Genomic DNA, 27,839 nt, shown 5'->3' on the forward strand with positions numbered 1-27,839 from the left:
ATCACAGAACAAGAATACATGATTATGGATAATGACGAGATGTACTCTTTTTGTGTTTGTACTGATGGTGTGTCTGTATCCATTTTATGATTTGAATTTGATGTGCCTATTTCAGTTTTATAAACAATACATAAGTAAATAGCATTACATAGCAATAATGTACGACCTCCACTGGGGGAACATGAGCTAGTACGTGTGTCCAAAAATCTTGTGGACCACTGCTGTATATTGTATAATCACAAGATGTCTTAATTCATGATGGGTAATTTATTCACTGAATGACTAGTTCCCTCTTCAGTGTATACAGTAAATAGCAACAAAAGCAGTCATTCCCATACTTTTGCAATTGATATACTTCATATAATTAATAGGTTGAAAAGCCCTTCTGAAGCCGTTCAAGTAATAATGGCTTCTTACGACAAAATATGAGCTGTTCATGATCCACACAATTAGATTGAGATGTTTTTTCAGTAGTCACAAAGAAACACGCTAATGAAAACACAAACATGTCATCGGTCACTTGCATGAGGAATTAAGCGTGACTACCACGTGGCAGTAATCTTCTTTATGTGGAGTGATTTAGCTGCCATATTGGCTCCAATCAAACGGGGGCCAGTGAAAGCCTGTGGAACAGCCACACTGGCATGTGCGTGCTGACAGGTTCATTGGAGTCTAACACATTATGATGTGAACTTCTACTCGTTGAGAGGAGTTTTGCTAACTGGGGGCCTTTACATTTGGCTTGTGTGTGTGGGGGGGGGGGGGAGTGATTCCGTCACGAAGGACGTTTTTGTGTTTTTTACCATTTTCTTTCCCACAGTTGGATCATGAATAGACAAAGCATGAGGGAAATAATACGTTGTGCGTGCAATTTGAAAAGGCTACAAATGTCAGTGGTCAATTATGAGTTAACTATGTAGAAAATGCCAGTAATTGCAATTGATTTTATGATCTTGGTGAATGTCTTTGCCTGCCCTCTGACATGTGCTTTGCTCTCCGGCCTCGCTCCATTTCCTGCTGCCTAACTGAATCACTTCATCATCACACCACATGGAGCTGTTAGCTGCCATGTTGTGGCCTAGTTTCTTCTGACCCCGGTACGCTAAACTACATTTTAACCGGGCTTCCACCAATGTTGCTGTTTTGGTTATGCAATTTTAATGTACCCAAGTACGCTACCTGCAATTTGACACTCACTTGTTTGTGATTGCTGTGATGGAAAATTTTATATTTCACAGGTATAATATAGGTTACACATTGTGTGAATTACTTTACGGCCTTTTGTAGAGCTTTAACATTTGCATCCGAGCACATCCTGCTGTTCCTTCAAGGATGGTGGCACAGCAGGAGGCTATCTGTAACCTGGGGTTAGGGGCAGTGTCATTCTTTGATCAAAGCTCTACCTTCATGGGACAAGGGGACATCAGGATGTCCCACCAAATGGTTGACCCTAGGAGGTTCTCTCGCATGGGTGTGACAAACCGTGCCAGAAGAATGGGTGTGAAGGCTAACCCCCATACATGAGGATGGCATCGGGGGAGTGACAAGAATATCTCTTTTCTCTTGTAATGTAATTCATTTGCATGCTATGGAGTATAAAAGTTCCCGCCAAGAGACCACTCTTTGCCAGACACCTACAGACCGCCATGCATACTGTGTGTTGTCTGACCCCTTTGTTTTGCAAAGGTAATAAAAACTGCCAGAGCTATGTATTTATTTCAGGCATTCTCTATCCTACTTAGGATGATAGAAAAAATTTCCACAACATTGCCAAAGCAGAAAGCACCAGCTGGTTGCATCCACAACGTGCCTTGATGCAACAAAGAAGAGCATTAACAAAACACAGAAGGAGAAGCACACAAGTATAGCGTCAGAAATGTGACTAAAGTTGACGTGCTATAAAAAGGCGCAGCATGTCCCGCAAAAAGTTGATAACTTATTTCCTTTTGGCATCATATGGAGATTTTGTTTTATTTACTTCAATTCTAGCAAGAATGTGGCAGCTTCCACTCAAATGATTGTGTCTGTGTCAACTATCTATGAAAAAAAAAAAAAATCGAGGACTTTAGATTTACATTAGACCAATGAACTCCACCCAGCAAATGTCTCATGCACAATTCATGACAACCCTCAATACATCACGCAATACAGGGTGGCACACTGTGCAGCTTTGACCTCTATTCTTATCAGAACATGCCGCCCCTCCCGAGACAGTTTCACTGTCTGTATTGTGTTCGTGCACAAGAGTTGCATGGCTTCTGCTTGCTTGGATCAAATCCCGCTTGTGTTCTTTAATTTGCTTTATATGATATTTAAAGTTACTTGGTAAACGTGTTTTGTAACGTAAAACAAGTGTTGCACTGGTGCCAATGTTTTTTTTCCATCAGCTTCAGTAAGTTGTAAAACTTTGTTCGCCATACTGAATGCATTGCTTTTGAACTACAGTGAAAAAGGCTGACAGATTATTTACCCGTTTTTCATCACTGGATGTTTGCATGAATCACCAACTTCACAAAATAATTAATGAAATAAAAAGTCTTACAGATCACTTAAACACATACATAGTACACATAAAGCAGAATAATAAACAACAAATAGCAAATGCTTATCAAACCATGTCAATTTCAGACTTGACCCCCACCTTTTTCCAGTTAAGTCATGACCACTTTGGAGTTATGCCCCACCCATTCCGAGTACAGCTACGGATACAGATCATTTAGATGGGTGAACAGATACAGATAGTGGCGTACTCGCTCATCCCGAGTAATATACATGCCTTTGCTCAGGGGAATGGGAAATACAAAATGATAAGACACTAGTCATTCACAACTGATCTCGTGGGCTGTATTCAGACCAAGGGCCGCCACTTGAAAACCATTGGTCTCCACCACACATTCAAAATTATAATATTGCAAAATGTACCAAAATCTCACGTTTGTTAGTTTAGTCACAGTCTGAGTCACGCTCGCCTCCTGTGGCTGTTAAATTGAGAAGGCGGTTGGCTGTCAAAACTGCTGCACCAACTGGCAACAGCACACATTCCAAGCAGTGGTATGGACCACACAAGCCCAAACTGCACAGAACACAATGAGTGGGCACAGAGTCACAAAAAGCCCACCACTTCATGGAAAACAGAAAGCAAAAAAATGGGCTTCGCTGCACATCACAAACAAAAGACTAAAACTACTAATTATCTGTCAATCAGCTGTTGACGTGATCTGTAAATATGTTAAACTAACCTGATGTTGCTTTTAAAATGGAGTGTAATTTTAACACTGTAGCTACAGAGAACATACTAACTCCTTATTTCTAAAATTCACAAATACTTCAACTTGCTGATATAGTTAATCTTCAAACAGCTAAAATAATGCATAAGGCTAAAAATAACCAATTACCTAAAAATGTCATCCAATACAAGAGAGGAAAAACGTGATCTCAGGGAAGAACTAAATTTGAAACACATATGCTTGGACTACGTTAAAAAGCCATAGCATTTCAGTATGTGGAATCAAACTATGTAGTGCGGGGTGATTTTTAGGACTGACTAAATAACTCACAAGAGTAGTTCTTGGGAGTCTGAACTGGTGTAAATGAGACACGGAAACGGGTGCTTTGCAGTGAAATTATGTATTGTAAACGAGGGAACAAAATGACAAACAAAAGTACACTTTTACAAACCAGAGGATTACAAGTGGCTCTTATAACAGTTCAATGAGTCTCTGGGGTAACGGGGAGTTGAGGCCTCCACTCTGGAGGAATGGTTCTCGATCCTTTAGTCCAATATCCAGAGTCAAAAAGAAAAACAGTCCTACACGTTCACTGCCAAGGCTTCCTTTGCTTGGGGTAGGACCAAAACCAAAAAAAAAAAAAACCTGACCTGCACCGTCCAGAAACAAACAGGTATCAACATGTCAACTTCACCAAATTTACCGGTAAATACTCCAAACATACTTCCAATTCAAGATGGCCATCCTTCATAATCTCAGTAAAAGTTCACTTGTGGCATTCATCCCACTTTACTGTCTAGCAATAAGTTTAGCAGTTGAAATATACACAAAAACATGTAGCGGCCGCAGACATGGCCGGTGAAATGGAAAAGGCTTACCGCAAAGTTGTTTTCTGTAGGTATTGATATCAAAGAGGGTTGTGAGCATGCCACTTGTTGACCAGCCACAGCAGAAGCCACTGATTACCTGCACCTGCTGGCCCTTTAGTGCTGCCTTGCAGGACAGACAGCGAATCAGGAGGGGACCTACCGTCAGCTGACCCAGTCATATGACTGCTGCTCATTTGGGTGGTGGCATGACATGGGTTACATAGGGAATGGATTGAGTAAGACCCTTAAACAATGCGCTGAGCCAATTCAAGAAACAATACAAGCAGTTGATGTTTGCTAAATACAAGGATGAAGAGTCTTGAACCAGTCTTGAACCAGTCATGATGTATATATATATCATTACATTGACACTTACTATGGTGCCCATTATATCTTTGTAAATAAAAAAAATAATAATAAAAACTGGGCGGCACGGCGGTCTAGTGGTTAGCGCACAGACCTCACAGGGTTCAATTCAAAGGAGATCAGGGTTCAATTCCACCCTCGGCCATCTCTGTGTGGAGTTTGCATGTTGCATGCGGGGGTTTTCTCCGGGTACTCTGGTTTCCTCCCACATTCCAAAAACATGCTAGCTTAATTGGCGACTCCAAATTGTCCGTAGGTATGAATGTGAGTGTGAATGGTTGTTTGTCTATATGTGCCCTGTGATTGGCTGGCGACCAGTCCAGGGTGTACCCCAGTATCCCAGCCCGAAGACAGCTGGGATAGGCTCTAGCACCCCCGCGACCCTCGTGAGGAAAAGCGGTAGAAAATGAATGAATCAATGAATAATAAAAACTTAAACTATATTAGGAAAGCAGGAAGTGAACAAATGTAACAGTTACTGATTGTAAAAGTACCAGATGGAGGGGTAGGATTTAATAAGCTTTGCTTCTTCCTACTCCTTTTGGACATGTGGAACTGTGAACTGATTATGGGATGCACTCAATTGTAATCTGATGCATGTTCAAATGAAATAAAACCATTACCATTACCATTACATGGCTTTGCTAGTTATGCTAGTGTTGCTTACGTTTGTGTCCATTATCACTCTCATTTGTGTTAAATTGTTGTATGTGACATATGGCAGCTATTACAGTGGATAAGTATAAAGGTACAGTGTACATGTAAAAGTCAGCCAGTCAGTCAAATGTCCTGAGTCATAAAGTTAATCCGACCTTCTTCTGGCTTAAATTACATGTCAGGTTCTGTGGTTATCATCACACATCACACACACTGGTACCCTTGTATGGTAGTGTCACAAAAAAACCCACCAAGCAACCATGGATGCTCACTGAACTGAAGTCTGAAGTCAAAACCAAACTTTACCCCTTTTAAAGGACGTGACTTTGGAAGTTACACTATAAATGTGTAATGTGTTTATCTCGCCAAGTAATGACACACATAATGAGATTGCAGGTGCGTGTTTTGTGCATGAGGCAAGAAAGGACAGACTGCAGTGGTGGTGGGAGATGTTGGCAGCCAGCGAACAAGCTGGCAGTCGCATTCCATCTCAACACCAGTAGGCTACCTCAGTGTCCCAAGACGGCAAGGAATGACTTGTGAAAAGCGGCCCCAAAAGAATAATAGAAGGAATACTGCTTTATCATGCACACTGTGCAGATGGTTAGTCAGAAATGCGTTTTCCATGCACCAGTGCCTGGGAATTCATGTTGTGCGTCAGTGAAAACGCTCCCACTCCTCCCTTCCTCTGCTTCAACACCATCACTGCATGTTTCACATATGTAGTGTGATATTCGCCTGCAGAGGCCCACAAATATGGGAAGCACAGTGTGCGGCTAAAATTAGTGTCAAACGATTTAAAGCAAGGGTTGCTGCATGCGGCTCTTCGGTCTCCTCAGCTCCTTTCGCAATCCTCAAATATTGTGGGGAGTGTGCATCTTTGTAATTAGTTAAAAATATCAGGTTTTCTTTGTAACTGTGAATGCATCCTGGCTGAGTTCTGACTGGTGACTGGATAAGCGCGAAGAATGGATGCGGAACCGGTGTTTGTCTGCTTGGTTGGGATGTGACAGACATGTCTTCCTCCCAATGTTGTAAACTAACCATCAATATAGCACCAAAAACAAACATCTCAGAAGAAAATTCACAAATATTTTATTCTGCAAGAACAGATGCCGTAGTCTTCTCGGCGGCATTGTTTGTAATGTTTGACAGCAAATGTTAACTGCATGTAATCATGTTGTTTATGATAATGTGACCTCTGAGTACCGTGTTGTCACTTGAGGACCACAAGGATCAGTGATTGGCCCTCTTATGTTCAATACATGCATGCTGCCTTTCGGGGACCTCATTCGCAAACATAAGATTAGCTTTGAGTGGTTAGCACACAGACCTCACAGCGAGGAGACCCGAGTTCAATCTCGCCCTCGGCCATCTCTGATGGTACTATGGTACCCATTATGTCATTGTATGGTCATATCACCTCGTACTTCGGTATGTGACAAAAAAAAAAATAATAAAAAAAAATAAAAACTGGGCGGCACGGCGGACTAGTGGTTAGCATACAGACCTCGCATCTAGGAGACCAGGGTTCAATTCCACCCTCGGCCATCTCTGTGTGGAGTTTGCATGTCCATGCCCGTGCATGCGTGGGTTTTCTCCGGGTACTCCGGTTTCCTCCCACATTCCAAAAACATGCTAGGTTAATTGGTGACTCCAAATTGTCCATAGGTATGAATGTGAGTGTGAATGGTTGTTTGTCTATATGTGCCCTGTGATTGGCTGGGTGTACCTCGCTTCTCGCCCGAAGACTGCTGGGATAGGCTCCAGCACCCCCGCAACCCTCGTGAGATTACGCAGTAGAAAATGTATGAATGAATGAATGAAGATTAGCTTTCACTGTTATGCCTATGACTCAGCTGTATGTGCTATTAAAGCTAACTGACCCACGGAACTGCTCTAATCTTGAGGCATGTCTCATTAATATTAAACAATAGATGTCCTATAACATGTTACTCTTAAACCCTGACAAAATGAACTATATAAATGAACTTCACTTGACTGAGGTTGTTGTATATCCATATATTTGATGTCTGCTTCCAAAAACGACATGTACATACATACTTCCAGAATCCTGCCTTGTTGGTGATTGCATTTCTCAGTCTATGTGTGATACAATATACTGTTGTGTGTCTTTCTTCTCATTTTGCAAGGGTTGTCTCTTGAGAAAGTCTTTGATGTTGTCCTTCTCATCCGCCAGCCTGATTGACCGTGTTTCTCATTTTGAGTCCACCAGTGTCATTTTGCTTTATATTTGACACTGCTGCTAGGAAACCAGTTTGAACCTCAGTAGTTAGCCAGTTAGCTTGACTTGCTAGCAACTATCAACACATGTAAGTAGTTTGTTTCAAGAAATCTGTACCGCGCCTATTATTATTAAATTAATCTGGGGGGGGGGGGGGGGCAGCAAGCAGTGCTGATCTTGTGTTCATAAAGTGTAGTGGTAATGGTAATGGTTTTATTTCATTTGAACATGCATCAGATTACAATTGAATGCATCACATAATCAGTTCACAGTTCCACATGTCCAAAAGGAGTAGGAAGAAGCAAAGCTTATTAAATCCTACCCCTCCATCTGGTACTTTTACAATCAGTAACTGTGACATTTGTTCACTTCCTGCTTTCCTAATATAGTTTAGTTTTTATTATTCATTGATTCATTCATTTTCTACCGCTTTTCCTCACGAGGGTTGAGGGGTGCTAGAGCCTATCCCAGCTGTCTTTGGGCTGGGATACTGGGGTACACCCTGGACTGGTCGCCAGCCAATCACAGGGCACATATAGACAAACAACCATTCACACTCACATTCATAGCCATACCAGTAACTGTTACATTTGTTCACTTCCTGCTTTCGTAATATAATTTAAAGTAGTTCAAATTTCCAGTATCTTCAACAGCGCTCCTGTCATGTACGTGCTTCCCAAACTACTGGCAGAAAAAAAATCATTATGACTTTGTTTTAATGAAAGTGGTGCATGATCATTTTGAACTTTGAAATAACATTTTGCCACACTGATATACAGGAACTGTTGTGAATGGTGTGAGGTTTCCTTTTGGTGGTGCAGTACAATGAAGTGCAGTACACTTTTTTTGATTGTATTACTTTTTGCTATAGAAATTGTATTTCTTCACTGGCCAGTCATACTAAAAGTTAACTGTGGAACACTTTTTATCATTCAATGCATGCATGCGTCAAAGGACCCCAAGTGTCAAAAAGACATTTTGTGCTAAAAAAAGATAAATGACTTATTTTACATTCAATACAGTAAAATGCATACAATTGATTTTGTATATTGTTAAACGACTTCCTGAAAGCAGCGGAATGACGATGGAGTGGACATCGAGAAAGAAACCTAATTAAATGATGAGTATCTGACCAGAGGGTTGTAGTGGAATAAATTAAAAACGTGAATCTCCCCTCTCCACAGGTCTGTTTCCTCACTTCTCTTTCTCTCCATTCTGTAGCTTTTAAGAGATAACCACCCAACTGACTGTGAAAAATTGCAAAATGGAAAAACTTCAACAGTAAAGTTTATTATGCAAAGCAGCATTTTAAAAAGATATGGATGCCAGCTTAGGGAGAGGATTTGCGTGACTTACTCCCACTTGCTCCTTCCTGAGCCACCACCTTATCACGGTGGAGGAGTTTGCGTGTCCCAGCGTTCCTAGGAGCTAAGTTGTCGCGGGCTTCCATGCCCCATAGGGTCACGTATGACAAACAGGTCCTGGAGGAGGGACCACATAGAGTGGCTCATCAGAACCTAATGTAGGGAAATAACATTGGACCTAGATTTCCCGCCCCCAGATGCAAGTGACCAGGGCTCCCCTCTGCAGCCTCTGATGCCCCTCTGGGGCACGATGGCGAGTGTCTGGTAGCCGGCACAGCACCATTGGGCTCAGCCGGGCATAGCCCAAAGAGGTAACGTCACTACCCTTTCCCTTGAGCTCACTGGTCAAAGGATAGAGGTGGGAACCTTGGCGGTCTGATCCTCGACTGCAGAAGCTAGCTCTGGAATGTCCATGTGCGACGTGGAGAAGTTTCGGCTAGGTATAGTTGGACACTGCAAGGGCTCTGGAAACAATTCTCTCGAGATGGGCTGGACTTTATTCCACTTTATTCCACTCTGCTTTTGCCAGCAGTGAGAGGCGATAGGCAGGGGAAGAAATGTATTTTGCCCTCCTACTCATTTTGTTTGTACATTGGAGTTTAACCCCGTGGGTGGGGGGACGAGTGCATCTGCAGCTCTGGCAGTTGCTGAGGCAAAAACTCACACACGGGAAAAGTTTGGAGAAGCCGAGGAGAATGACTTCCGGCCAGCTTTGAAGAAATTCTGGACCACCATTTGCACGTCTGCAGTACACAATCATGGAGGTGTGCTGCTGACCACGACTTGAGATGTTATGGACTGGTGGAAAGAATACTTTGATGACCTCCTCAATCCCACCGACATGTCTTCTGTGAGGAAGTAGTGCCTGGGGACTCCACAGTGGTGTCTTCTCTCTCGGGGGCTAAGGTTGCGACGGTTGTCAAAATCCTCCTTAGTGGCCTGGGGATGGATGAGATCCCTGGGCTTCCCTGTTTAGGCTGCTTCCTCCTTGATCTGACCTCAGATAAGCAGAAGAAGATGGGTGGATGGACTACCGTTAGTGTCGTTGCATTGGTATTCTGTATAGTCTGGCAGATTGTCGTACTAAATTTTGAGCCTTTACGCAATCTACTTTTCCAAATCGCATCACTTTGTCACTACTGAGCAAAGGAAATTTTGGCCAGCGAAATGCAAATCTGAGGAAATTAGACAGTACATATATCTTCAAGTATTTCTTGTATGTACTCATTCAATTTTCCTCTCTTTTCAGGGAGTGCTTACAGAGAATGCATGGAAAATGGGACATGGGCGCTTAAGAGCAATTATTCAAACTGCGAGCCCATTTTGGAGGAGAAGGTGAGTGTTTTTGTGAGGCTGGTACATTGCTTCATCGCACCCAAAAGCTCTTGTCGCTATTTTCATTACATAACACCCACAAGAACTACATTTCCTCTTTTGGTGTCGCACAATTAAACACTTTAAATTTTCGTTTCCGGAAGACTGAACACATCTCCAAGTGCACTATGTTAGTATTTCTATGAACCCAAAGCCTGCAGGCAAGAAACTGTAAGACCGACTGTAAGACAAGCGGCCCGATTGCCTCCCTTTACGTCTCCTGACTCAAGTGTATTTCTGGCTCTTGCTCCATTTTTCCAGATAAATTTAGACATCTTAAGACATTTGAAGTGTGTCAAAGACATTTGCTTTCACCAAGCTTGGATGAAAAGAGAGTCTGAAAGGGAGGGCAAGACACAATAACATTCAATAACAGCAAACAAAGAGATGGACAGCAAAGTCATCAGCAGGTTGCAGACTGGAAGAGTCTAGAAATGTCTTCAACATCACTACTTAGTTTAAAAACAGGCCTTATGAAAGGATGGTTTTTCATTGAAAAAAATAAATTTTCTGTCAGTAGTTGTCGGCCCACTTTTAATGAAGGCACAGGACTTTTATGAAAACTGTGCATTATTTCAGAATGATAACTTTTGGTACGCTGCACGGTGTAGAGTGGTTGGCACGCAGGCCACACACCCTCTGCCACCTCTGTGTGGAGTTTGCATGTTCTCCCCGTGCATGCGTGGGTTTTCTCCGGGTACTTCGGTTTCCTCCCACATGCCAAAAACATGCTAGGTTAATTGGTGACTCCAAATTCAAATTGTCCATAGGTATGAATGTGAGTGTGAATGGTTGTTTGTCTATATGTGCCCTGTGATTGGCTGGCGCCCAGTCCAGGGTGTACTTGCCTCTCGCCCGAAGACAGCTGGGATCGACTCCAGCACCCGCGCAACCCTTGTGAGGATAAGCGGTAGAAAATGAATGAATGAATGAATGAATTTACTTTTGGTACAGCTTTTGTATTGGTACCTGTGCAGGTGTCCTTAATATTGTGGATGGTAAACAAAGCAGCAGGATTTCTAATTCATGCCAGTAAAGAACCAATTCCAAGCCTACAAAAATCATGTTTATTCTTTAACTGTTCTATATAAAATAACACTAGCACAATTTTTGAAACAAAGAAAAAAACTCCCTCTGGCTAATTTTGATTTTCAATCCGGTGTCTGGTTTTTTTTTATGAGCCTTCATTTTGGTAATTTTATGCTCATTCCCCCTAAAAAGCTTAAAAATGCATATAGCATGCACAGAAAGCAAAGCAAACCAATTTGTAATGTGCCTTCCGTAGGCTAGATTTTCAGCTGCGAAAGCCAGATTGTTGCTGAAACTGCTCAATTTGCATTGGCTCACTGGTGGATGTATTGTTGAGTGTCACCTCTCTTGCCAATCTTAGTGCAGTTATTATAAGGCAATATTTCACCAAAAGATAGAAATGATGGGAAAAAATGTATCAAAAATGTATCGAAGCAAAGATGGAAGCTGTTACCAAGTAATTTAATTTACTCCCCTGTTCTTAATTTTCACATGCTATATATATATATATATATATATATATATATATTATTCCATATTCATCATTTAGTACCTGCTTTTGTTTTCACAGCTTCATATTAATTTACGCTTTTCAGAGTGCAATAGTAAAAAAAAACCAAGATCACATTTCCAAAAAATTGTGACTCGTTACGACAAAGCCATGTCAATGTCATCAGCAGCCGCAAATCATTGTTTTCATTCTTGTTTCTGTAACTTCATCAAATTTTGTTATAAATTTTGTGGTGAATATGGTACAAATTTTATTGCATGTATATTACTTTTAAAAAATATTTTCTACAGGCCTAATTGTATTATTATTGTATATTGTTTACCGTAAATATCCCTTCAAAGGATAAATTGCTAAATAATAAATTTTGGGTTTATTCTAACATATTATAGTTATAGTACGTGTGAATTCTATTTAAGTAAGATCAGTGCCATGAATTTAAAATATTACCAGTGAATTTGGGATTAGGATAAATCCACCCATGTGCCAAATTTGTACCTAAGCTGACATCCAAGAGGTGACAGTGTCTTTGTGTGTTTGTGGTATTTTCAGAGAAAGTATCCTGTGCATTACAAGATAGCCCTGATCATCAACTACCTGGGCCACTGCATCTCTGTGGGGGCGCTATTGGTGGCTTTCATTCTCTTCCTCTGCTTGAGGCAAGTACAGAAATAGTGCACAAACATTTCCATTTGTGATGCATGCAACCTCTGAGTAGACAGTCGGGAACATTTCCCCATAACTTCCACTTCGTTCCTTGTCATTAAGTCGCTTATGTCAAATAAGTAGATTAGTGCAGCTCAGCGCTGCATGCGTATGTGTATTTTATAATAATTTTTTTCTCCCTTGAGCGATTGTGATTCTTTTCATCATCTGCTTCAAACACACACATACACCTACACCTGCATGGACAGAGCGGGCCTCAGCTGTGCTGTTTCTTCGATGCAAGCCTCTGGCTGGGATTAAAGGCTCAAATATTCAATATTTTGTTGTGACATCAAAAGATGGCAGATACTTGTGTTTGTGTGCTGCCGCTTGGATGTGGGCCTCCGTTCTACATGATGGGAAGTTTTATGTAACAGCTTAGATTAGAAGCTTTCCCGCTGTACACAAAAGATTGTTTTATTTGTGCTGTAAATTTTGTAATGTAGTCATGCAGAGTGTGAAAAAAATAAAACTGTTTTAGTCGGAAAATTTAACAAAAGAATGAATTAAAAGATTATTGTTTAACAGATAAACCTTCTTCTTTCTCTTTGGGCTTTTCCCTTCAGGGGTCGCCACAGCAAATCAATCTCCTCCATCCAACCCTGTCTTCTGCATCTGTCTCTCTCACACCAACTACCCTCATGTCCTCCTTCACTACATCCATAAATCTCCTCTTTGGTCTTCCTCTACGCCTCCTACCTGGCAGCCTCCTTCTACCAATATATTCACTATCTCTCCTGTCCGAACCATCTCAGTCTGGCCTCTCTGACTTTATCTCCAAGGCCTCTAACGTGTAATGTCCGTCTGATGGATTAGCTCCTGATCCTATCCATCCTGGTCACTCCCAATGAGAACCTCAGCATCCTCATCTCTGCTACCTCCAGTTCTGCTTCCTGTCTTTTCCTCAGTGGCACTGTCTCTAGACCAAACAACATGGCTGGTCTCACCACAGTTTTGTATACCTTTCCTTTCATTTTCAGGGCAGACCTCCACTCTTCTAGCATTTCCTCCACCTGTTCCCTACTCTCACTACAAATCACAATGTCGTCTGCAAACATCTAGTCCATGGAGATTCTTGTCTAACCTCATCTGTCAGCCTGTCCATCACCATAGCAAACAAGAAGGGGGTCAGAGCTGATCCATGATGCAGTCCCACCTCCACCTTGACTTCTTCTGTCACACCTACAGCACATCTCACTGCTGTCTTAGAGTCCTCATACATGTCCTGCACCACTTGAACACACTTCTCTTTCACTCCAGACTTCCTCATACAATACCAAGGTTCCTCTCTAGGCACCCTGTCATTGGCTTTCTCCAGAGCTACAAAGACACAATGCAGCTCCCTCTGACCTTCTCTGTACTTCTCTATGAATATTCTTAAAGCAAATACTGCATCTGTAGTACTCCTTTTTGGCATGAAACCATACTGCTGCTCACAATTGCTAATTTCTGCCCTTAGTCTAGCTTCAACTACTCGTTCCCATAACTTGTATGGATCATACCTCTGTAGTTGCCACAGCTCTGCACATCACCCTTGTTCTTAAAAATGGGCACCAACACACTTCTCCTCCATTCCTGAGGCATCTTCTCACCACCTAAGATCCTATTGAACAACCCAGTCAGGAACCCTACTGTTATCTCTCCTAGACACTTCCATACCTCCACAGGTATACCATCAGGACCAAGTGCCTTCGTAGTCTTCATCCAAAGAGGCATGTTTGGGTGTGTTTGGTGTGAAAGAACTTGAGAAACTCAAGTGGCATCCTATCCAGAAAAATACTACATTTTCTTCCACTTCCACTTCTGTAGAGGAAATGGTTTGGTGTTCCAATAATTTTGTCCCATATCAACTTTTTCTTAGAAGTATCCGATGTCTCCGCAACATCATCCACTGGAACCTGATCACCACATTCATCCTGAGGAACGTCATGTGGTTCCTGCTGCAGCTAATAGACCACAACATCCACGAGAGCAACGAGGTAAGTGCAACTTTAGTTTTCCCAAAGTCAGCATTAATAGTTCATGCTCTATGATATTATAATATTATTATATAATATATAATATTATTATGATATGTATTTTTTTTCTGCTAGCCGTGGTGTCGCTTGATCACGACCATATACAACTACTTTGTGGTCACTAACTTCTTCTGGATGTTTGTGGAGGGCTGTTACCTCCATACTGCCATTGTGATGACCTACTCCACAGACAAGCTGCGGAAGTGGGTCTTCCTCTTCATCGGCTGGTGTAAGTACGGCTCTATGGGACACAGACACCCACCCTCCATGTGTTACATGTATGATAAATACCAATGCTTGGATATGACATTGGAAATTATTCTCAAGTGTCATGTCCTCTGAATACCAAAATCACTCATGACCTTTTGCTACTCATGTGAGGAACTCTCTGAGGAGCTTTTGGATGGGCGCTCATTAGCAGATGGTGTTTATTCTGTTGCCATGGAAACTGAGACATTTAAAGTTTCCATTCATGGCCATGTTAGCACTTCTGATAGGCTGAAATCTCATATTTCACACATCAGCTATTGAGTAAAACTGGAGATGACTATACAGTATATTAGGGCTGTCAAAGTTAAGGGGGGTGGGGGGGTTACAAACCCGAGGTACGTGCGCCTACAATGGCAAGAGACTTTCAAACCCGCAGACAGCACGCAAAGCCAGTAAGAAGAAAATTGTGAAGCAAATTATTTTCAACATGCATGGAGGAAGACATTGCACGCAGCCAGGTCGCAGGGACAACACAGAGGAGGAGAGCGTGACCCTTGCGCATGTCACAAATTTAAAAGTACATTGTGTACATTGCCCAGATACTGCATGCACACAGCACATGGCGGGCAACTTCACCAGCTGCACATACTGGTTCTCCTGGGCACCATAGCCATAGGTTCCCTAAAAATCCGGTATGCCCATCTTCCGTATGTCCCCATTGGAACAAATCATTTTCTGCATAAGTACAATATGCTTGCAACCCCTTTGACTACCCTACATCCTCTACGTGCTGGCAATGAAAATTAATGAACTTCAAAAAGCAATATTTTTTGAACTTGTGATTAAGGTGCACACATGCGGTTTGACTCTCACCCCACACAATAGTTTGAGGAAACACAGCGATGGATGTGGTGCCACAAACGGAAACAAATATTGAGCAGAAATGGACAAAGAAAAAGCTATTTTGAATGGTATGTTTAGTTTCAACACCCTAGTAGTTTGCTCTCACAACAGGTTTTTTATATCGACTGTCACAATGAGTTCAGACTCATACACTCATGGAGTATATTGACTGGCAGAGAAGTGAGAAGGTATTTTTTTATTGTCATTTATACAGTGGTACCTTGGCATACAAGTGTCCAAAGTAATGATTGTGATTCTTTGCTTTGAACTGTGAGCTAAAATTTTGGTTAGGAGCTGCTAGAAAGTAACAGGCACAGGCATAGGAAAAAAAAAATATGCCTGAGTTAAATAGCAGATGCTACATCACTGGCGGTGACAGTCAGGTTGATGAGATTGTTCTCCGAGTATAGCTTTAATGCCCAGGTGACCTTCATTTCCACACTCAAGACAGCAGTGTGACCTCCCGTCCTTTAAACGTTAAATTGGTCATTTAAAGCCCAATCTCCTTATCATAACTGTGACACTTAAGTACTTGTAATAGCGACAAATGTGGCTTGTGGAAGACACAATAGCCTCCAGTCTTACATTAATTTTATGTTATGATCTTTTGATTTAATCAACTTTTTCTACCCCGAACCAATACGTCTTCCTGTAAAGGTTTTAATAGTCAGCTATAATGATATAAAACACAGTGGAATATAATGTGATTATGTTATTATGGAACTGCCTCCTTGAAGGAAGGTCAGTTTATCATTGAAAAATGTGTTTAAAATAATTCACAAGTATTTCATATTGTCAATATAGAAATACAGATTAAGAAAAACATCTGCTGCTACATCAATTATTTTATTTCTGCTGGCGCCTCCATTGTCAATCTCGTGAGTCGTGCATCTACGTGCTTGGTCATCTGGCGCTTCAGGATATTGCCTTCTTTCATCCTAGGTGACTCCATGTCTGTCATCTCCAGAGTATATCGCCCGGATCTGCTTGGGCTGGCCTCAGGTTCTTTTTTTCCGCTCTTCTCTCTTTGGCATTGTTGTTGTTGCCTAGCAACAGCTTGATTAAGCTGTTAGCTAGCCTTACATCAACTTTCGGTGTTACGTACGTTGTCTCTCACCAGTCCATTTTACAGCCAAAGATATTTCTGCAAGATATTTGAAAAACTCTGACTTCATGAACAGCTTCCTTCCAAGACGCGGTTCGCTAATTAGCTTGCCTTGTGACAGCCAGTGGTGCTTGTTACTAATTTGTTTTGGTCAGTACAATCCTCTCGTTACTCCGAATTTAAGGCAGGGATGTCAGCAAGGTGCTGAAACTCTATTCTTGAGTTGTGATCACAAAGTGTGGTCAAATATACTCCGAAACTTGTTTAAAAAGGTTTTAAAATTGTTTTTTTTGGGCTGAATAAAATCATAATTTTAGTCATTAAGGACCTGATCTACTGGACCTGATTTACATGTGCAAAGCTGATTGGGGTAACCAATCATCAAATGAGCCAAATAGCAGTCATTTTGTATGTTTGGTTTCATGAATGTGGAGAGTGTATGCAGATTATCAGAATGCATGAAATGTTTGGACTAGGAGATGTAAACGTAATCATTTTGCACACACAATGTGATTTTTCCAATCTGAAACCTGTTTGTGGACACTGTTTTTGAGTCTTTATTTAGCATATTCGGTAGGCAGTAGCAAGTCGGCGCAGTGTTATGCACAGCTGGTCAATGTAGGGATTTGAACTGTCAGGACTTTGAAGCTTCGTTGAGTGGTTAGCACGCAGGCCGGGTTCAATTCCCTGCTCTGGCATCTCTGTGGGGAGTTAGCATGTTCTCCCTGTGCATGCGTGGGTTTTCTCCGGGTACTCCGGTTTCCTCCCACATTCCAAAAAAAAACATGCCAAGTTAATTGGCGACTCCAAATTGTCCATAGGTATGAATGTGAGTGTGAATGGTTGTTTGTCTATATGTGCCCTTTGATTGGCTGGCGACCCTGCCTCTCGCCCGAAGACAATTGGGATAGGCTCCAGCATGTCTGCGACCCTCACAAGGATAAGCGGTATAGAAAATGGATGGATGGACTTAGAAGCTTCAACAATCAATATACTAATTTCTTTCTCCATTTCTGCTCAATATTTGGTCCAACTTCCTGCTACACAGCGACTGTACTTCAATAGAACTACAGTGTGGGCCAAGGGTCAAACACGAGGTGTGCAGGTTATTAGCGCATTCCAAAAAATTCTGTTAACGCGTCATTAACTTTGACAGCCCTAATTAGCCCCTACAAATAAACTAACTTGTATGTGAATATAAGTATTTTCCACATACAATATCATAACCTAATAAGTCCTAACTTTCATGGTTTACTAGGTTATAGTGTAAAACATGCACTGTATGTATTAACAGTGCATGACATTTTTTAAATGACAAAATTGACTCGTATATCATTATAATGATGCTGCAATATCTCTGTTGGAGTTCCCCAGTGTATTTATTTGCATCCTCCACCAAAACCTCTGAGTCCATGCCTTCAAAATAAGTTTTTTTGCAACCGCTTTGCTCTCCCAAACTGTCCATGGTGACAGATGCTACCACAACGCATAATTCTCATTTAAACAGGGCTGTCTGCACTGCTTTTGCTCCTGTTAAAAAATGCCTAAGCAGTGGTAAAAGATCACCCGCAATCCGCCCACTAATAGTACGTGCAATGTATTTGTTATATGGGATCTTAAAAGATCTAATGTACTGCTACACAACACATGGTAGAAATAATCGATTATTCCTTCAAGTCAGCCATACTGCAATACCGGCATGATTAGCCATGACTACTTGGTTTTATGTTTTTTTGGGATGGCTTCTGACAGTTTTTGCCACATCAACGCTCAGCATGGGGGTGCAGTGGCGCTAATGTGACAGATGGAAAATTTTAGCACGTTTGTCACCCCGGATGATGCAAATTGATCCTAACGAGGACTTTCTAGCACGATTTACTAATAATACTTGAATAATGAGGGCAGAGGATCAAAAAAGGAAAAAAAAATGAAAATGAGGCATTCCTCCCTCTGTGAAGCTATATAACTGCACCTTGATAATATGCCGTTATTATTCACTTTCTTTGAACTGTATCTCCCTTTCCAGGTATTCCGTGTCCAATAATAATAGCCTGGGGCATCGGGAAGCTGTACTATGAAAATGAACAGTAAGTGTTCAGTCATTGACTGTAACATGTAACATTTATCTATTTGCCAGACAGAGATTATTTATGTTGATTATAATGGGTTTATTTGGCCTCTCTGCAGGTGCTGGTTTGGGAAGGAACCTGGAAAATACATCGACTACATTTACCAAGGGCCTGTTATTCTCGTGCTTCTGGTGAACATCTTTCATTTTAATACAAATAGCAGTGTGATGATTGTACAATTCAGAATTCAACTATGTTTGCCAGTGCAATTTCCGATATGCGACTCACCCGTCTTTTTTACACTTAAGAATGTTACTAAAATCAGTTACTGTTTAGTTGATAGAGATTTAATAATGCTGACATTTTGACCACGGAATGGATCAGTTTAGTGTCTGTGATTTATTTTTTTCCAAATTGAGGATCTACTGTATTTATTGTGGCTAATTCTGATTTATTTCTAGTTGTTTTTTTGGTTTCATATTCATCTGCTCCTGTGACATTTAATGAGTGAGCTCACAGCAAGACGTCCTGCGAGTGGCAAAACAAACCACATTTATTTGCTATTGTATGTTTGTTCCCTTTCTAGATCAACTTTGTTTTCCTCTTCAATATCGTCAGAATACTAATGACCAAACTACGAGCTTCCACCACATCTGAAACGATACAGTACAGGTGATTCACTGATGCTTTTTATTTGGCTTTTAGCATCGAGCGGCACTCATAATGAATGCTGTTAAATGTAATTTTCCCATTTAATGGATCTCAATTCTTTGCTCATTTGATCGAAATAGACCTCATGATTTCCTGAAAGATTCAGCAATTGCAGCATACGTTTATTATTTTTATGATCAGCACATCCTGTATCTGCAGTCATTATGAATCAATGCAGCGTCTTTAAAAGTCATTAACATAGCAATTTGCTGTTATTGTAAGCGGTTGCTTTGTGCTCGGAAAGCCCTTTTAGTTTCCATTTCTGCCTTTATATGTTTGTCTTAAGCATTTATTTAGACAAAATTGGATCTTGCCTTGCAATAGCTGTGGGAGAAATTACTAATATTAATCATGGTTGATTAGCAACGCTCTTCTAGTTCATCTGGAACTCGCCATCTGGACACACATTGGCAATAATTTAACATAAAGACTTATCTTAGCACAGTCTGTTTATTATAGAAAGAAAAAGTCACACTTTAATATCATCCATGCAAGGTCCGTGATAATCACTTTGATAATGTGGCAAGCAACATGGATGGGCTTTTTTTATTTAGCCCTATTTATGACATAACGCCATTGATGTAATCTAAAAGTGGACAATCTTCCTCCATCCTTTGCAGGAAAGCAGTGAAAGCCACGCTGGTGCTGCTTCCTCTGCTAGGCATCACCTACATGCTCTTCTTTGTCAACCCGGGGGAGGACGACATCTCGCAGATTGTCTTTATCTATTTCAACTCTTTCTTGCAGTCTTTCCAGGTAAGGAGGGTGAAGTGTGTGGGCACTCTCTGTCTCTCTCTCTCTCTGTGAATCATGCTGCTCTCCTAATGGCTCCCATAGCATCACGTACAAGACTTGTCCTTGTCCAAGTGTGGGCAAGAGACGGTGATGCAGGGAAGCATCCTGACCATGCCCTGTGCTCTCAGCTGTCACAAATAAGGAGGTCATGGGGGCATGATTGCTCTTGTGTGCCATTTTTTTTTTGGTGTCTGTCTTCAAATGGTGGACTGGGGTGAAAAAATGCACAAACACAATCAGTACCAGATGGCCAGTTTTGAAGCTTTGAACCTACTAGAAATACTGGAAAATGAGTTCATTCATTCATTCATTCATTTTCTACCGCTTTTCACAAGGGTCGCGGGGGGTGCTGGAGCCTATCCCAGCTGTCTTTGGCCGAGAGGCAGGGTACACCCTAGACTGGTGGCCAGCCAATCACAGGGCACATATAGACAAACAACCATTCATACCTATGGACAATTTGGAGTCGCCAATTAACCTAGCATGTTTTTGGAATGTGGGAGGAAACCGGAGTACCTGGAGAAAACCCACGCATGCACAGGGAGAACATGCAAACTCCACACAGAGATGGCCGAGGGTGGAATTGAACCCTGGTCTCCTAGCTGTGAGGTCTTCATGCTAACCACTCGACCGCCGTGCCGCCCTCCACAGCATCATGCTCACAGGTATATACATGTAGCTAAAACGTATAAGCACACCAAAACAGCATACATACAGGTATAGAGCAGGGGTCGGCAACCTTTACCATCAAATAAGCCATTTTTCCTTCTATTCTAGTAAATCAAAATGGTCATTACGCTGCTTATAAACGTTTTAAAGTTTTCATCTTTTAAAAATTGTACCTCACAACAATGTAATTCAAATAACATTCATGCATGTGTAACGCCTACTTTTAAATCATGTAAACACTGAACCATGTAGGCCATTTTGAGCCAACTTTAACATTAAAAACCCCATTAGAGTTTACATATCTGCATATCAGTGTGTCTGCTCAGTATCGTTTGCATCACTTGACTCATCACAGGCAATTCAATATGCTTGTGCTGAATGAGTGTCACTTTCCATTGGCCCTGTCCTTGGCTGTCTTTGCAGAGAGAGCAATTTCTTCCACTTTCAGAATTACTTTGTATTTATTTTTTTAATTCAGAGAATAGATGCTATGATGTTTTTATACTGGTCTCATGTGCAGCCATAACACTCAACTGTATTATTATTAAATTAAAAATAATTATTTTAATGTTGCATTTTCTGTTGTTTGTTAATTTGTTGCCACAGATCAAGTACACGGGTTGGTAGTAATTGGCAGTAAAGGCAAAGGAATAATGTCTTAAACTTAATATTGTATGTATCTTCAACCCATACGTCTCTAGTTCTTTCATCCTGTCCTTCTCATTCTCATTACAAGAACCCAAGATGCACATTTAAAGGGGACCTATTATGCTCAATTTTCAAGCCTTTGTATTGAGTTGTGGTCTCCTATAGAGCAGCTACACACAATAACCGCACAGACATTTTTTTAAATTTTGCAGAATCTGCACCTATTCCAGTGGTATTTCCTTGGATTTGTGCTTCCTGCCAAAACGGTCTTTAATTTATTCCACCCACAGCCCGCCTCGGGGCATGCCCACTCCACTGTGCTTGATAAGGAAGTCCGCCCCTCTCACATCACAAAGGGGCAGTTCGATTCCACCCTAGGTCATCTCTGTGTGGAGTTTGCATGTTCTCCCCGTGCATGCGTGGGTTTTCTCCGGGTACTCCGGTTTCCTCCCACATTCCAAAAACATGCTAGGTTAATTGGTGACTCCAAATTGTCCATAGGTTTGAATGAGTGTGAATGGTTGTTTGTCTATATGTGCCCTGTGATTGGCTGGCAACCAATCCTCTCACCCGACGACAGCTGGGATAGGCTCCAGCACCCCCACGAGTCTCATAAGGATAAGCGGTAGAAAATGAATGAATGAATAACGCAAGAATACAACATTCTAACTACATTTATAGGTCAGAAAAGTGGAAAAAGCATAATGGGTCTCCTTTAAACGATTAGTAGTTCTGAAGTAAAGGAGATGTCACAAGATTACACTTCACGTCACGTCTTTTAAATGTCCTTTATTTTTTTTTGTGTTTATTTAGCAATTTTAGAATTTATGTAAAATCTGCTTAAATATGCATTTTTTCAACCAATGGTAGACTAGTCAACCACTGAACAGCAATCATTTCAAATCAGAGCTTTTCTTCTCTTGAAAGCAATGACGTAATGACTGGAGTGTACATTTGTACATTGTCTGTACTCACAGCAATATGTTTTGTCTGCAGGGCTTCTTCGTGTCTGTATTCTACTGCTTCCTGAATGGGGAGGTGAGTCTTACACATACTATTAACTCTAACTCGTTTTACTAAAAAGAAAAGAAGAGCTATTACAGTGGATTCTTGCACATTCGCAATTCACCATTATAGGTATTATTTTTTATTTTTTTATATATTAGGTATGAATGAAATTTCAAATGAAAGATGAGTGTGACCAGGATCAGTTTGGATGTGATCATGAAAATACATGATATATTTTATGACAGCTTTTAAACAAGTGCTTATCTCTGTTTATGTGTTGACAGGTTCGCTCCGCGGTGAGGAAAAGGTGGCACCGCTGGCAGGACAACCATGCCCTGAGGGTGAGAGTGGCCCGAGCCATGTCCATCCCCACCTCACCCACAAGGGTCAGCTTCCACAGCATCAAGCAGACCACTGCTGTGTGACACGGTGGAACACACACACACACACACACATATAGTACATCAACTGAAGGATGAGACTTTTATCTTCAACCACAACCACAGAAGACTGTAACTAACTAGACGGGCTTGTGGCTGCAGGTGAGATGACTTTCCTTGCTGCCTGATAAGAACAATGACACTACAGCTTAATGGACAGCACAGGATTTTTCATCACGAGTGCAAGTCAAAGAGGGAAATCTCTGTGATTCGATCAAGCAAGGTCTTACCATGTTTGTCTGATGATGTCACACTTGCGGTCTTTTAAATATTAAATTATAACATGGAACATTTTTCAATATAAGTCATAATTTCAAATGTATCACAACGACTAAAGAACTGGGATAAGGTGATAAAACAATTAAAGCACAGCCAGAAGCCATTTCTTTTTTTTTTATTCCTGTGAAACTAGATCAAAGGATTAAGTTGGTGTGTCAGGAACAATATTCATGCTTCAGATCATCTTAACTGTACAATGGAGAACTATGTGTGAAAAGTAAAAAAAGTTGTATTACTGTTAAAAAAGTCATGACGTGTGAAAGAAGAATGATGTAACATTCATTCATTCTGGTGGCCAGCCAATCACAGGGCACATATGGACAAACAACCATTCACACTCACATTCATACCTATGGACAATCTGGAGTCGCCAATTAACTAGCATGTTTTTGGAATGTGGGAAGAAACCAGAGTCCCCGAGAAACCCACGGGAGAACATCCAAACTTCAGATGGTGAATCGACCCATGTCTTTTCGATCTCCTGACTGTGTGGTCTACATGCTAACCACTCGACCACTGTGCAGGAGGTCATAATAGTACGAGAAAAATCTTGTTTGTTGTTGTTGTTCCAAGAATAAAGCTATGCTATTACAAGAAAAAATTTATGTTGGAAAAATTAAGTCGTAATATTTCAAGAAAAATGTTGAAACATTCCATGAATAAAGTTGTAATAGGAGAAAAATGTTGGGAATTATGCAGAAAAATTTAAAACTGTAGTAATGTTGCAAACATAAAGTGGAAATGTGTTAATGTTACAGAAATAAAGCAATGCTTCGAAAATGCAGAGAACAGGCTGACGTGTAGCAAAATGTATTGCAAGTTGTTTGTGCACAAAAATAGAAAATTATACAAAAAGGTACAAAATATATAAAGTACAACATAAACTGCCGTGACAAGAAAAATACTAGAATAAAGAGCTGCTAGACAGAAGGTAAATAATAACACTAAAAATCACTGCAAAACACTAAGTAGGAAAATAAACTATAGAAGAACATAAAGCACTGCTGAAAACCAAGTAGATGAACAATGAATAAAGTAGGAAAAAAACACTGCTGGAAGTAGCCAAGCAGGGAGTACAGAGTTACAGATAATGAAGCAGGGAAGCGCTGTACACAGATGTGGAACAAATAACAATCTGGCAACAGGTAAGTGGACTGGCATGGCTTCAATAACCCAGATGAGATTGCTTGCAGGTGCATGATGAGCTCACAGCCAGATGGAAGTGTACTACAGGAAGATATGGAAGATAGATGGCAGCAAAGCTAAGATTTTCAAGAATCTTATCGTAATGTTACACCAAGAAAGTGGTAATATTATTGCACAATTGCGGTAAAATTATAAGAAAAATTTGGTTTCAAGGAAAACATAGTAATGTTCAAAAAATAAAGATGTAATATTATGATAAACATGTAATGTCATGAAAATAAAGCTGTGATTCAATGAGAAAAATCTAGTGTTGGAAAAATAAAAGGGTAATATTATGAGAAAAATGTCAAAATATTACACAAATAAAGTGGTAATGTTATGAGAATAATATTCAAAAATATTTATTTATTTAATCACTATTTTATTTATTCAATAATTTTTCATTTACACAAAGCAGAAAATTCCAAGAAATATGTGTTAATGTTATAATAATAAAGTTATACAATTTCAAGAAAGATGCTGTAATGTTCCATGGATAAAATTCAAATATTCTGAGAAAAATTATGTAAATTGTTACAAGAATAGAATTAGGTCAAAAGCTACTTAGCTAGCAGGAAGTAATATGTAAAGCTAAGAGAACAGAAATCTGCAAGTAGTACCCCAGGGGTCAATACTGGGACCAAAATTGCTCAACTTCAATATCAATGACATCTGTAAAGTTACAAAAGTTAAAGTTTGTTTTATTTGTGGATGATACTACTGCCCTTTGTTCAGATGAAGCACAGAATAGATCATTAAGAAGGTCACAGATGAAATGTTCATATTAAAAAGATGGTTTGATAATACCAGGAAATAGTGCCTTTGGTTCCCATTGCTTTAACATTGAGTCAAGACAAACGTTGTGATGTATCAGATATTAATGATATTTAATCTGCAGATAGATATTAAGGTAAAATGTTACCCTACACACTTTTTACCTTGTCCTGAAGCTCTGATCCATGAGTTTGAAAGGCTTAAAGTTGGACTAAAATGTCAAAGCACTCGTATGACTTATTGTGGTCCATACCCCTGGTATGGAGGATTTGCATGGAAGTAATGGAGTAATGGAGTCTAAAGGGAGTTTAAAGGAAAATACGTTAATGTTATGAAACTAAAGTGATGATATTACAAAAAGACATAATGTTACGAGAAGAAAGTGGTAATATTACAACGTATTCTCATAAGAGTAGATTTGTTTCCTTTATCTTGTAAGAGTTTATTTCACCAAACTACTTCAGTTGTGTGAGATGATTTTTTTTCCCACAAAAAATGCACCTTTATTCTGTATTGTGATTGGAACAACGTTTTTGTAATTTGTGACTATATTCTTGATTTATTCTTTTTATTGTCAAAGTATTATTTTTATTCCTTCATTATATTTCATTTTTTATTGTTACATAATACGCTTGTAATTGTAGCCTATGAAGTGCACATTTGAATCATCAATGTATGAGCTCTACAAGGTAGGATAAAGAATGTTTCAAAAACAAACACCTTTTATCACTGATTAAGCTAAATGCTACATTGGATTGTTTGCTAAAATAGTTTAAATGTACTAAATTAACCCTTAAACACTAATAGTAATCTATATGAAGAGCCTTGGTTAGCTTCGCTGAGCCTAGTTTAGCAAATACAGAGAAAACAATTGAAATTGGTAATTAATATTTATTAACTAGTAATTAATCAATCAGAATGTTGGTGTTGGTCATCATAAGACAGTTTTGAGTGAAGGTTTCACTTTCAAGGGCAAAATTTAGTCATATTTTTGACATGTGGACGCTTAGCTAACACTATTCGCCCGCCAGCTAGCAGTTTTGAGTTGCTTTGCAAACATCCCAAAACAATACAAGGTATTATAATTTATGTGCACATTTTCATCTTTTACAGGTTAAACGTAATCATGTTATCCATGTGCTATTTATTTACAATTCCTTTTCATATACAGTAAATGAATCACGTTTATCATTTACTGTGACTAAGTGTGTGTATGTCTTAGACTGTACATGGATACTAATAATGTACAATGTAAAAGATATATTTCTTATTTATATTTTGTACAAATTTGTTACATTACAAAATGGGCATTGTGCATGTATACATACAGTATTTGTAATATTTTGCTACTTGTGCAGCTACGACTATATGTATACGTGTATATACTATATGTGTATATATGTCTGTCACTAATAATAAAATGTTGCAGAAACATTCATCGTTCACTGATGTTCTACAGCCGAGGTAATGTTTTCTCCAAAAATCTTTGTTGAACTCCAAATTTGATAACTTCTGGTTTTGTTCAGCCGATGAGGCTGCTTTGTCTCTCAAGCAATATTGCAAGACTTGCTGAAATCTCACCTAACATCACACATTATTGCACTCGAAAAACTGAATTACAAATTGTACCACTTCCGGGTTGGAATTTGTGATCTTGTCCTTCATTTAGATCAGTACTTGGGGAGTGCGCAGGAAACTGTCTACCAACATGTACACATTTATAGTACTCACCTATTTTACTCAACATGCAATTTGACTCTTAAATGTGCTTGTATGCTCTCCATTTTGTTGCATTTTCATTTTAACTTCAGTCAGTACAGCACAGATAAATGAATAAATATCAGTTTTTCTATAGTTCAAATCGGGGGTGGAGGTGGGGGGGGGGCGGTTCTGTCCCTTTTGGAACAATTAGCAGATAATGACAACTACTGTGAAAGTAACAATTACTACTACTACATGCCATGTAGTAGTAGTAGAAGCTGTAGTTCATTGTGGATTGTTTGCCTCCAGCTTCTCTGTCCTTATTAAAATGCATCATGGGAATTAGCTCTAATACAAATAGACAAAGGCCGTGTGTGTGTGCGCGCGTGCGCATACAAGATTGCTGCTACTACTATTACAACACAATAACAGAGGATGTTGTTTTTAATGTTTTTTTTCCCTCAAATGGACATCTTGCTTATTCATGACATGAAGGTAAGGTCACCAAGTACACGTCTGATATAATCACTCAGAAACATAAACGTAGTGCAAAATATGCAGACAAACAGCAATTATCACCCGACATGTACTGAGTGACATTTTCAGCTTTTTTGGCAGAAAAAAATAAAGATCACTGATAAATGAACATTTTAATGCCCCCTAGCGTGCATTCATTAAACTACACAGTCACCAATTGTACTTTGGTTAGTATTGGGTAGTACTGGTTGGAGTAACATTTCCCTCTGTTGGCCATAAATGACAATTACAACTATTTTCCATCTAACAGGCCTTCATTTACTAAACAAAATATCTTACATTTATTTTACTGACCCCAATTTGTAAAATAGAATGACATTTTAAAATGTAGTAATATTATTATAATATTATTATATTATTTTATTATATTATTATATTATTATATTAAAATAATGATGTAAAAATAAATAAATAAATAAATAATACAATAGGCTTTTTAAAAT

General features: G+C 39.9%; 1 protein-coding gene across 1 annotated transcript in view; it reads left to right on the forward strand.

Moving 5' to 3' along the window:
* The window catches only part of crhr2 (corticotropin releasing hormone receptor 2), a 40,744-nt gene extending 15,955 nt beyond the window's left edge, over nt 1-24,789 (forward strand). Inside the window, exons 3-12 of the mRNA XM_058068429.2 lie at nt 9,978-10,063; nt 12,192-12,298; nt 14,206-14,323; nt 14,438-14,591; nt 18,607-18,667; nt 18,768-18,840; nt 19,236-19,321; nt 19,981-20,116; nt 22,469-22,510; nt 22,765-24,789. Of these exons, the coding sequence (XP_057924412.2) occupies nt 9,978-10,063; nt 12,192-12,298; nt 14,206-14,323; nt 14,438-14,591; nt 18,607-18,667; nt 18,768-18,840; nt 19,236-19,321; nt 19,981-20,116; nt 22,469-22,510; nt 22,765-22,905 (1,004 nt within the window). The 3' untranslated portion in view covers nt 22,906-24,789. The remainder of the gene's footprint in view (nt 1-9,977; nt 10,064-12,191; nt 12,299-14,205; nt 14,324-14,437; nt 14,592-18,606; nt 18,668-18,767; nt 18,841-19,235; nt 19,322-19,980; nt 20,117-22,468; nt 22,511-22,764) is intronic.
* Nucleotides 24,790-27,839: the final 3,050 nt, after the last annotated feature.

Source organism: Doryrhamphus excisus, linkage group LG6 (genome assembly GCF_037039965.1).
Source record: "Doryrhamphus excisus strain RoL-2023G ecotype Guam linkage group LG6, RoL_Dexc_Guam_v1.1, whole genome shotgun sequence".
Classification (NCBI taxonomy): domain Eukaryota; kingdom Metazoa; phylum Chordata; class Actinopteri; order Syngnathiformes; family Syngnathidae; genus Doryrhamphus; species Doryrhamphus excisus.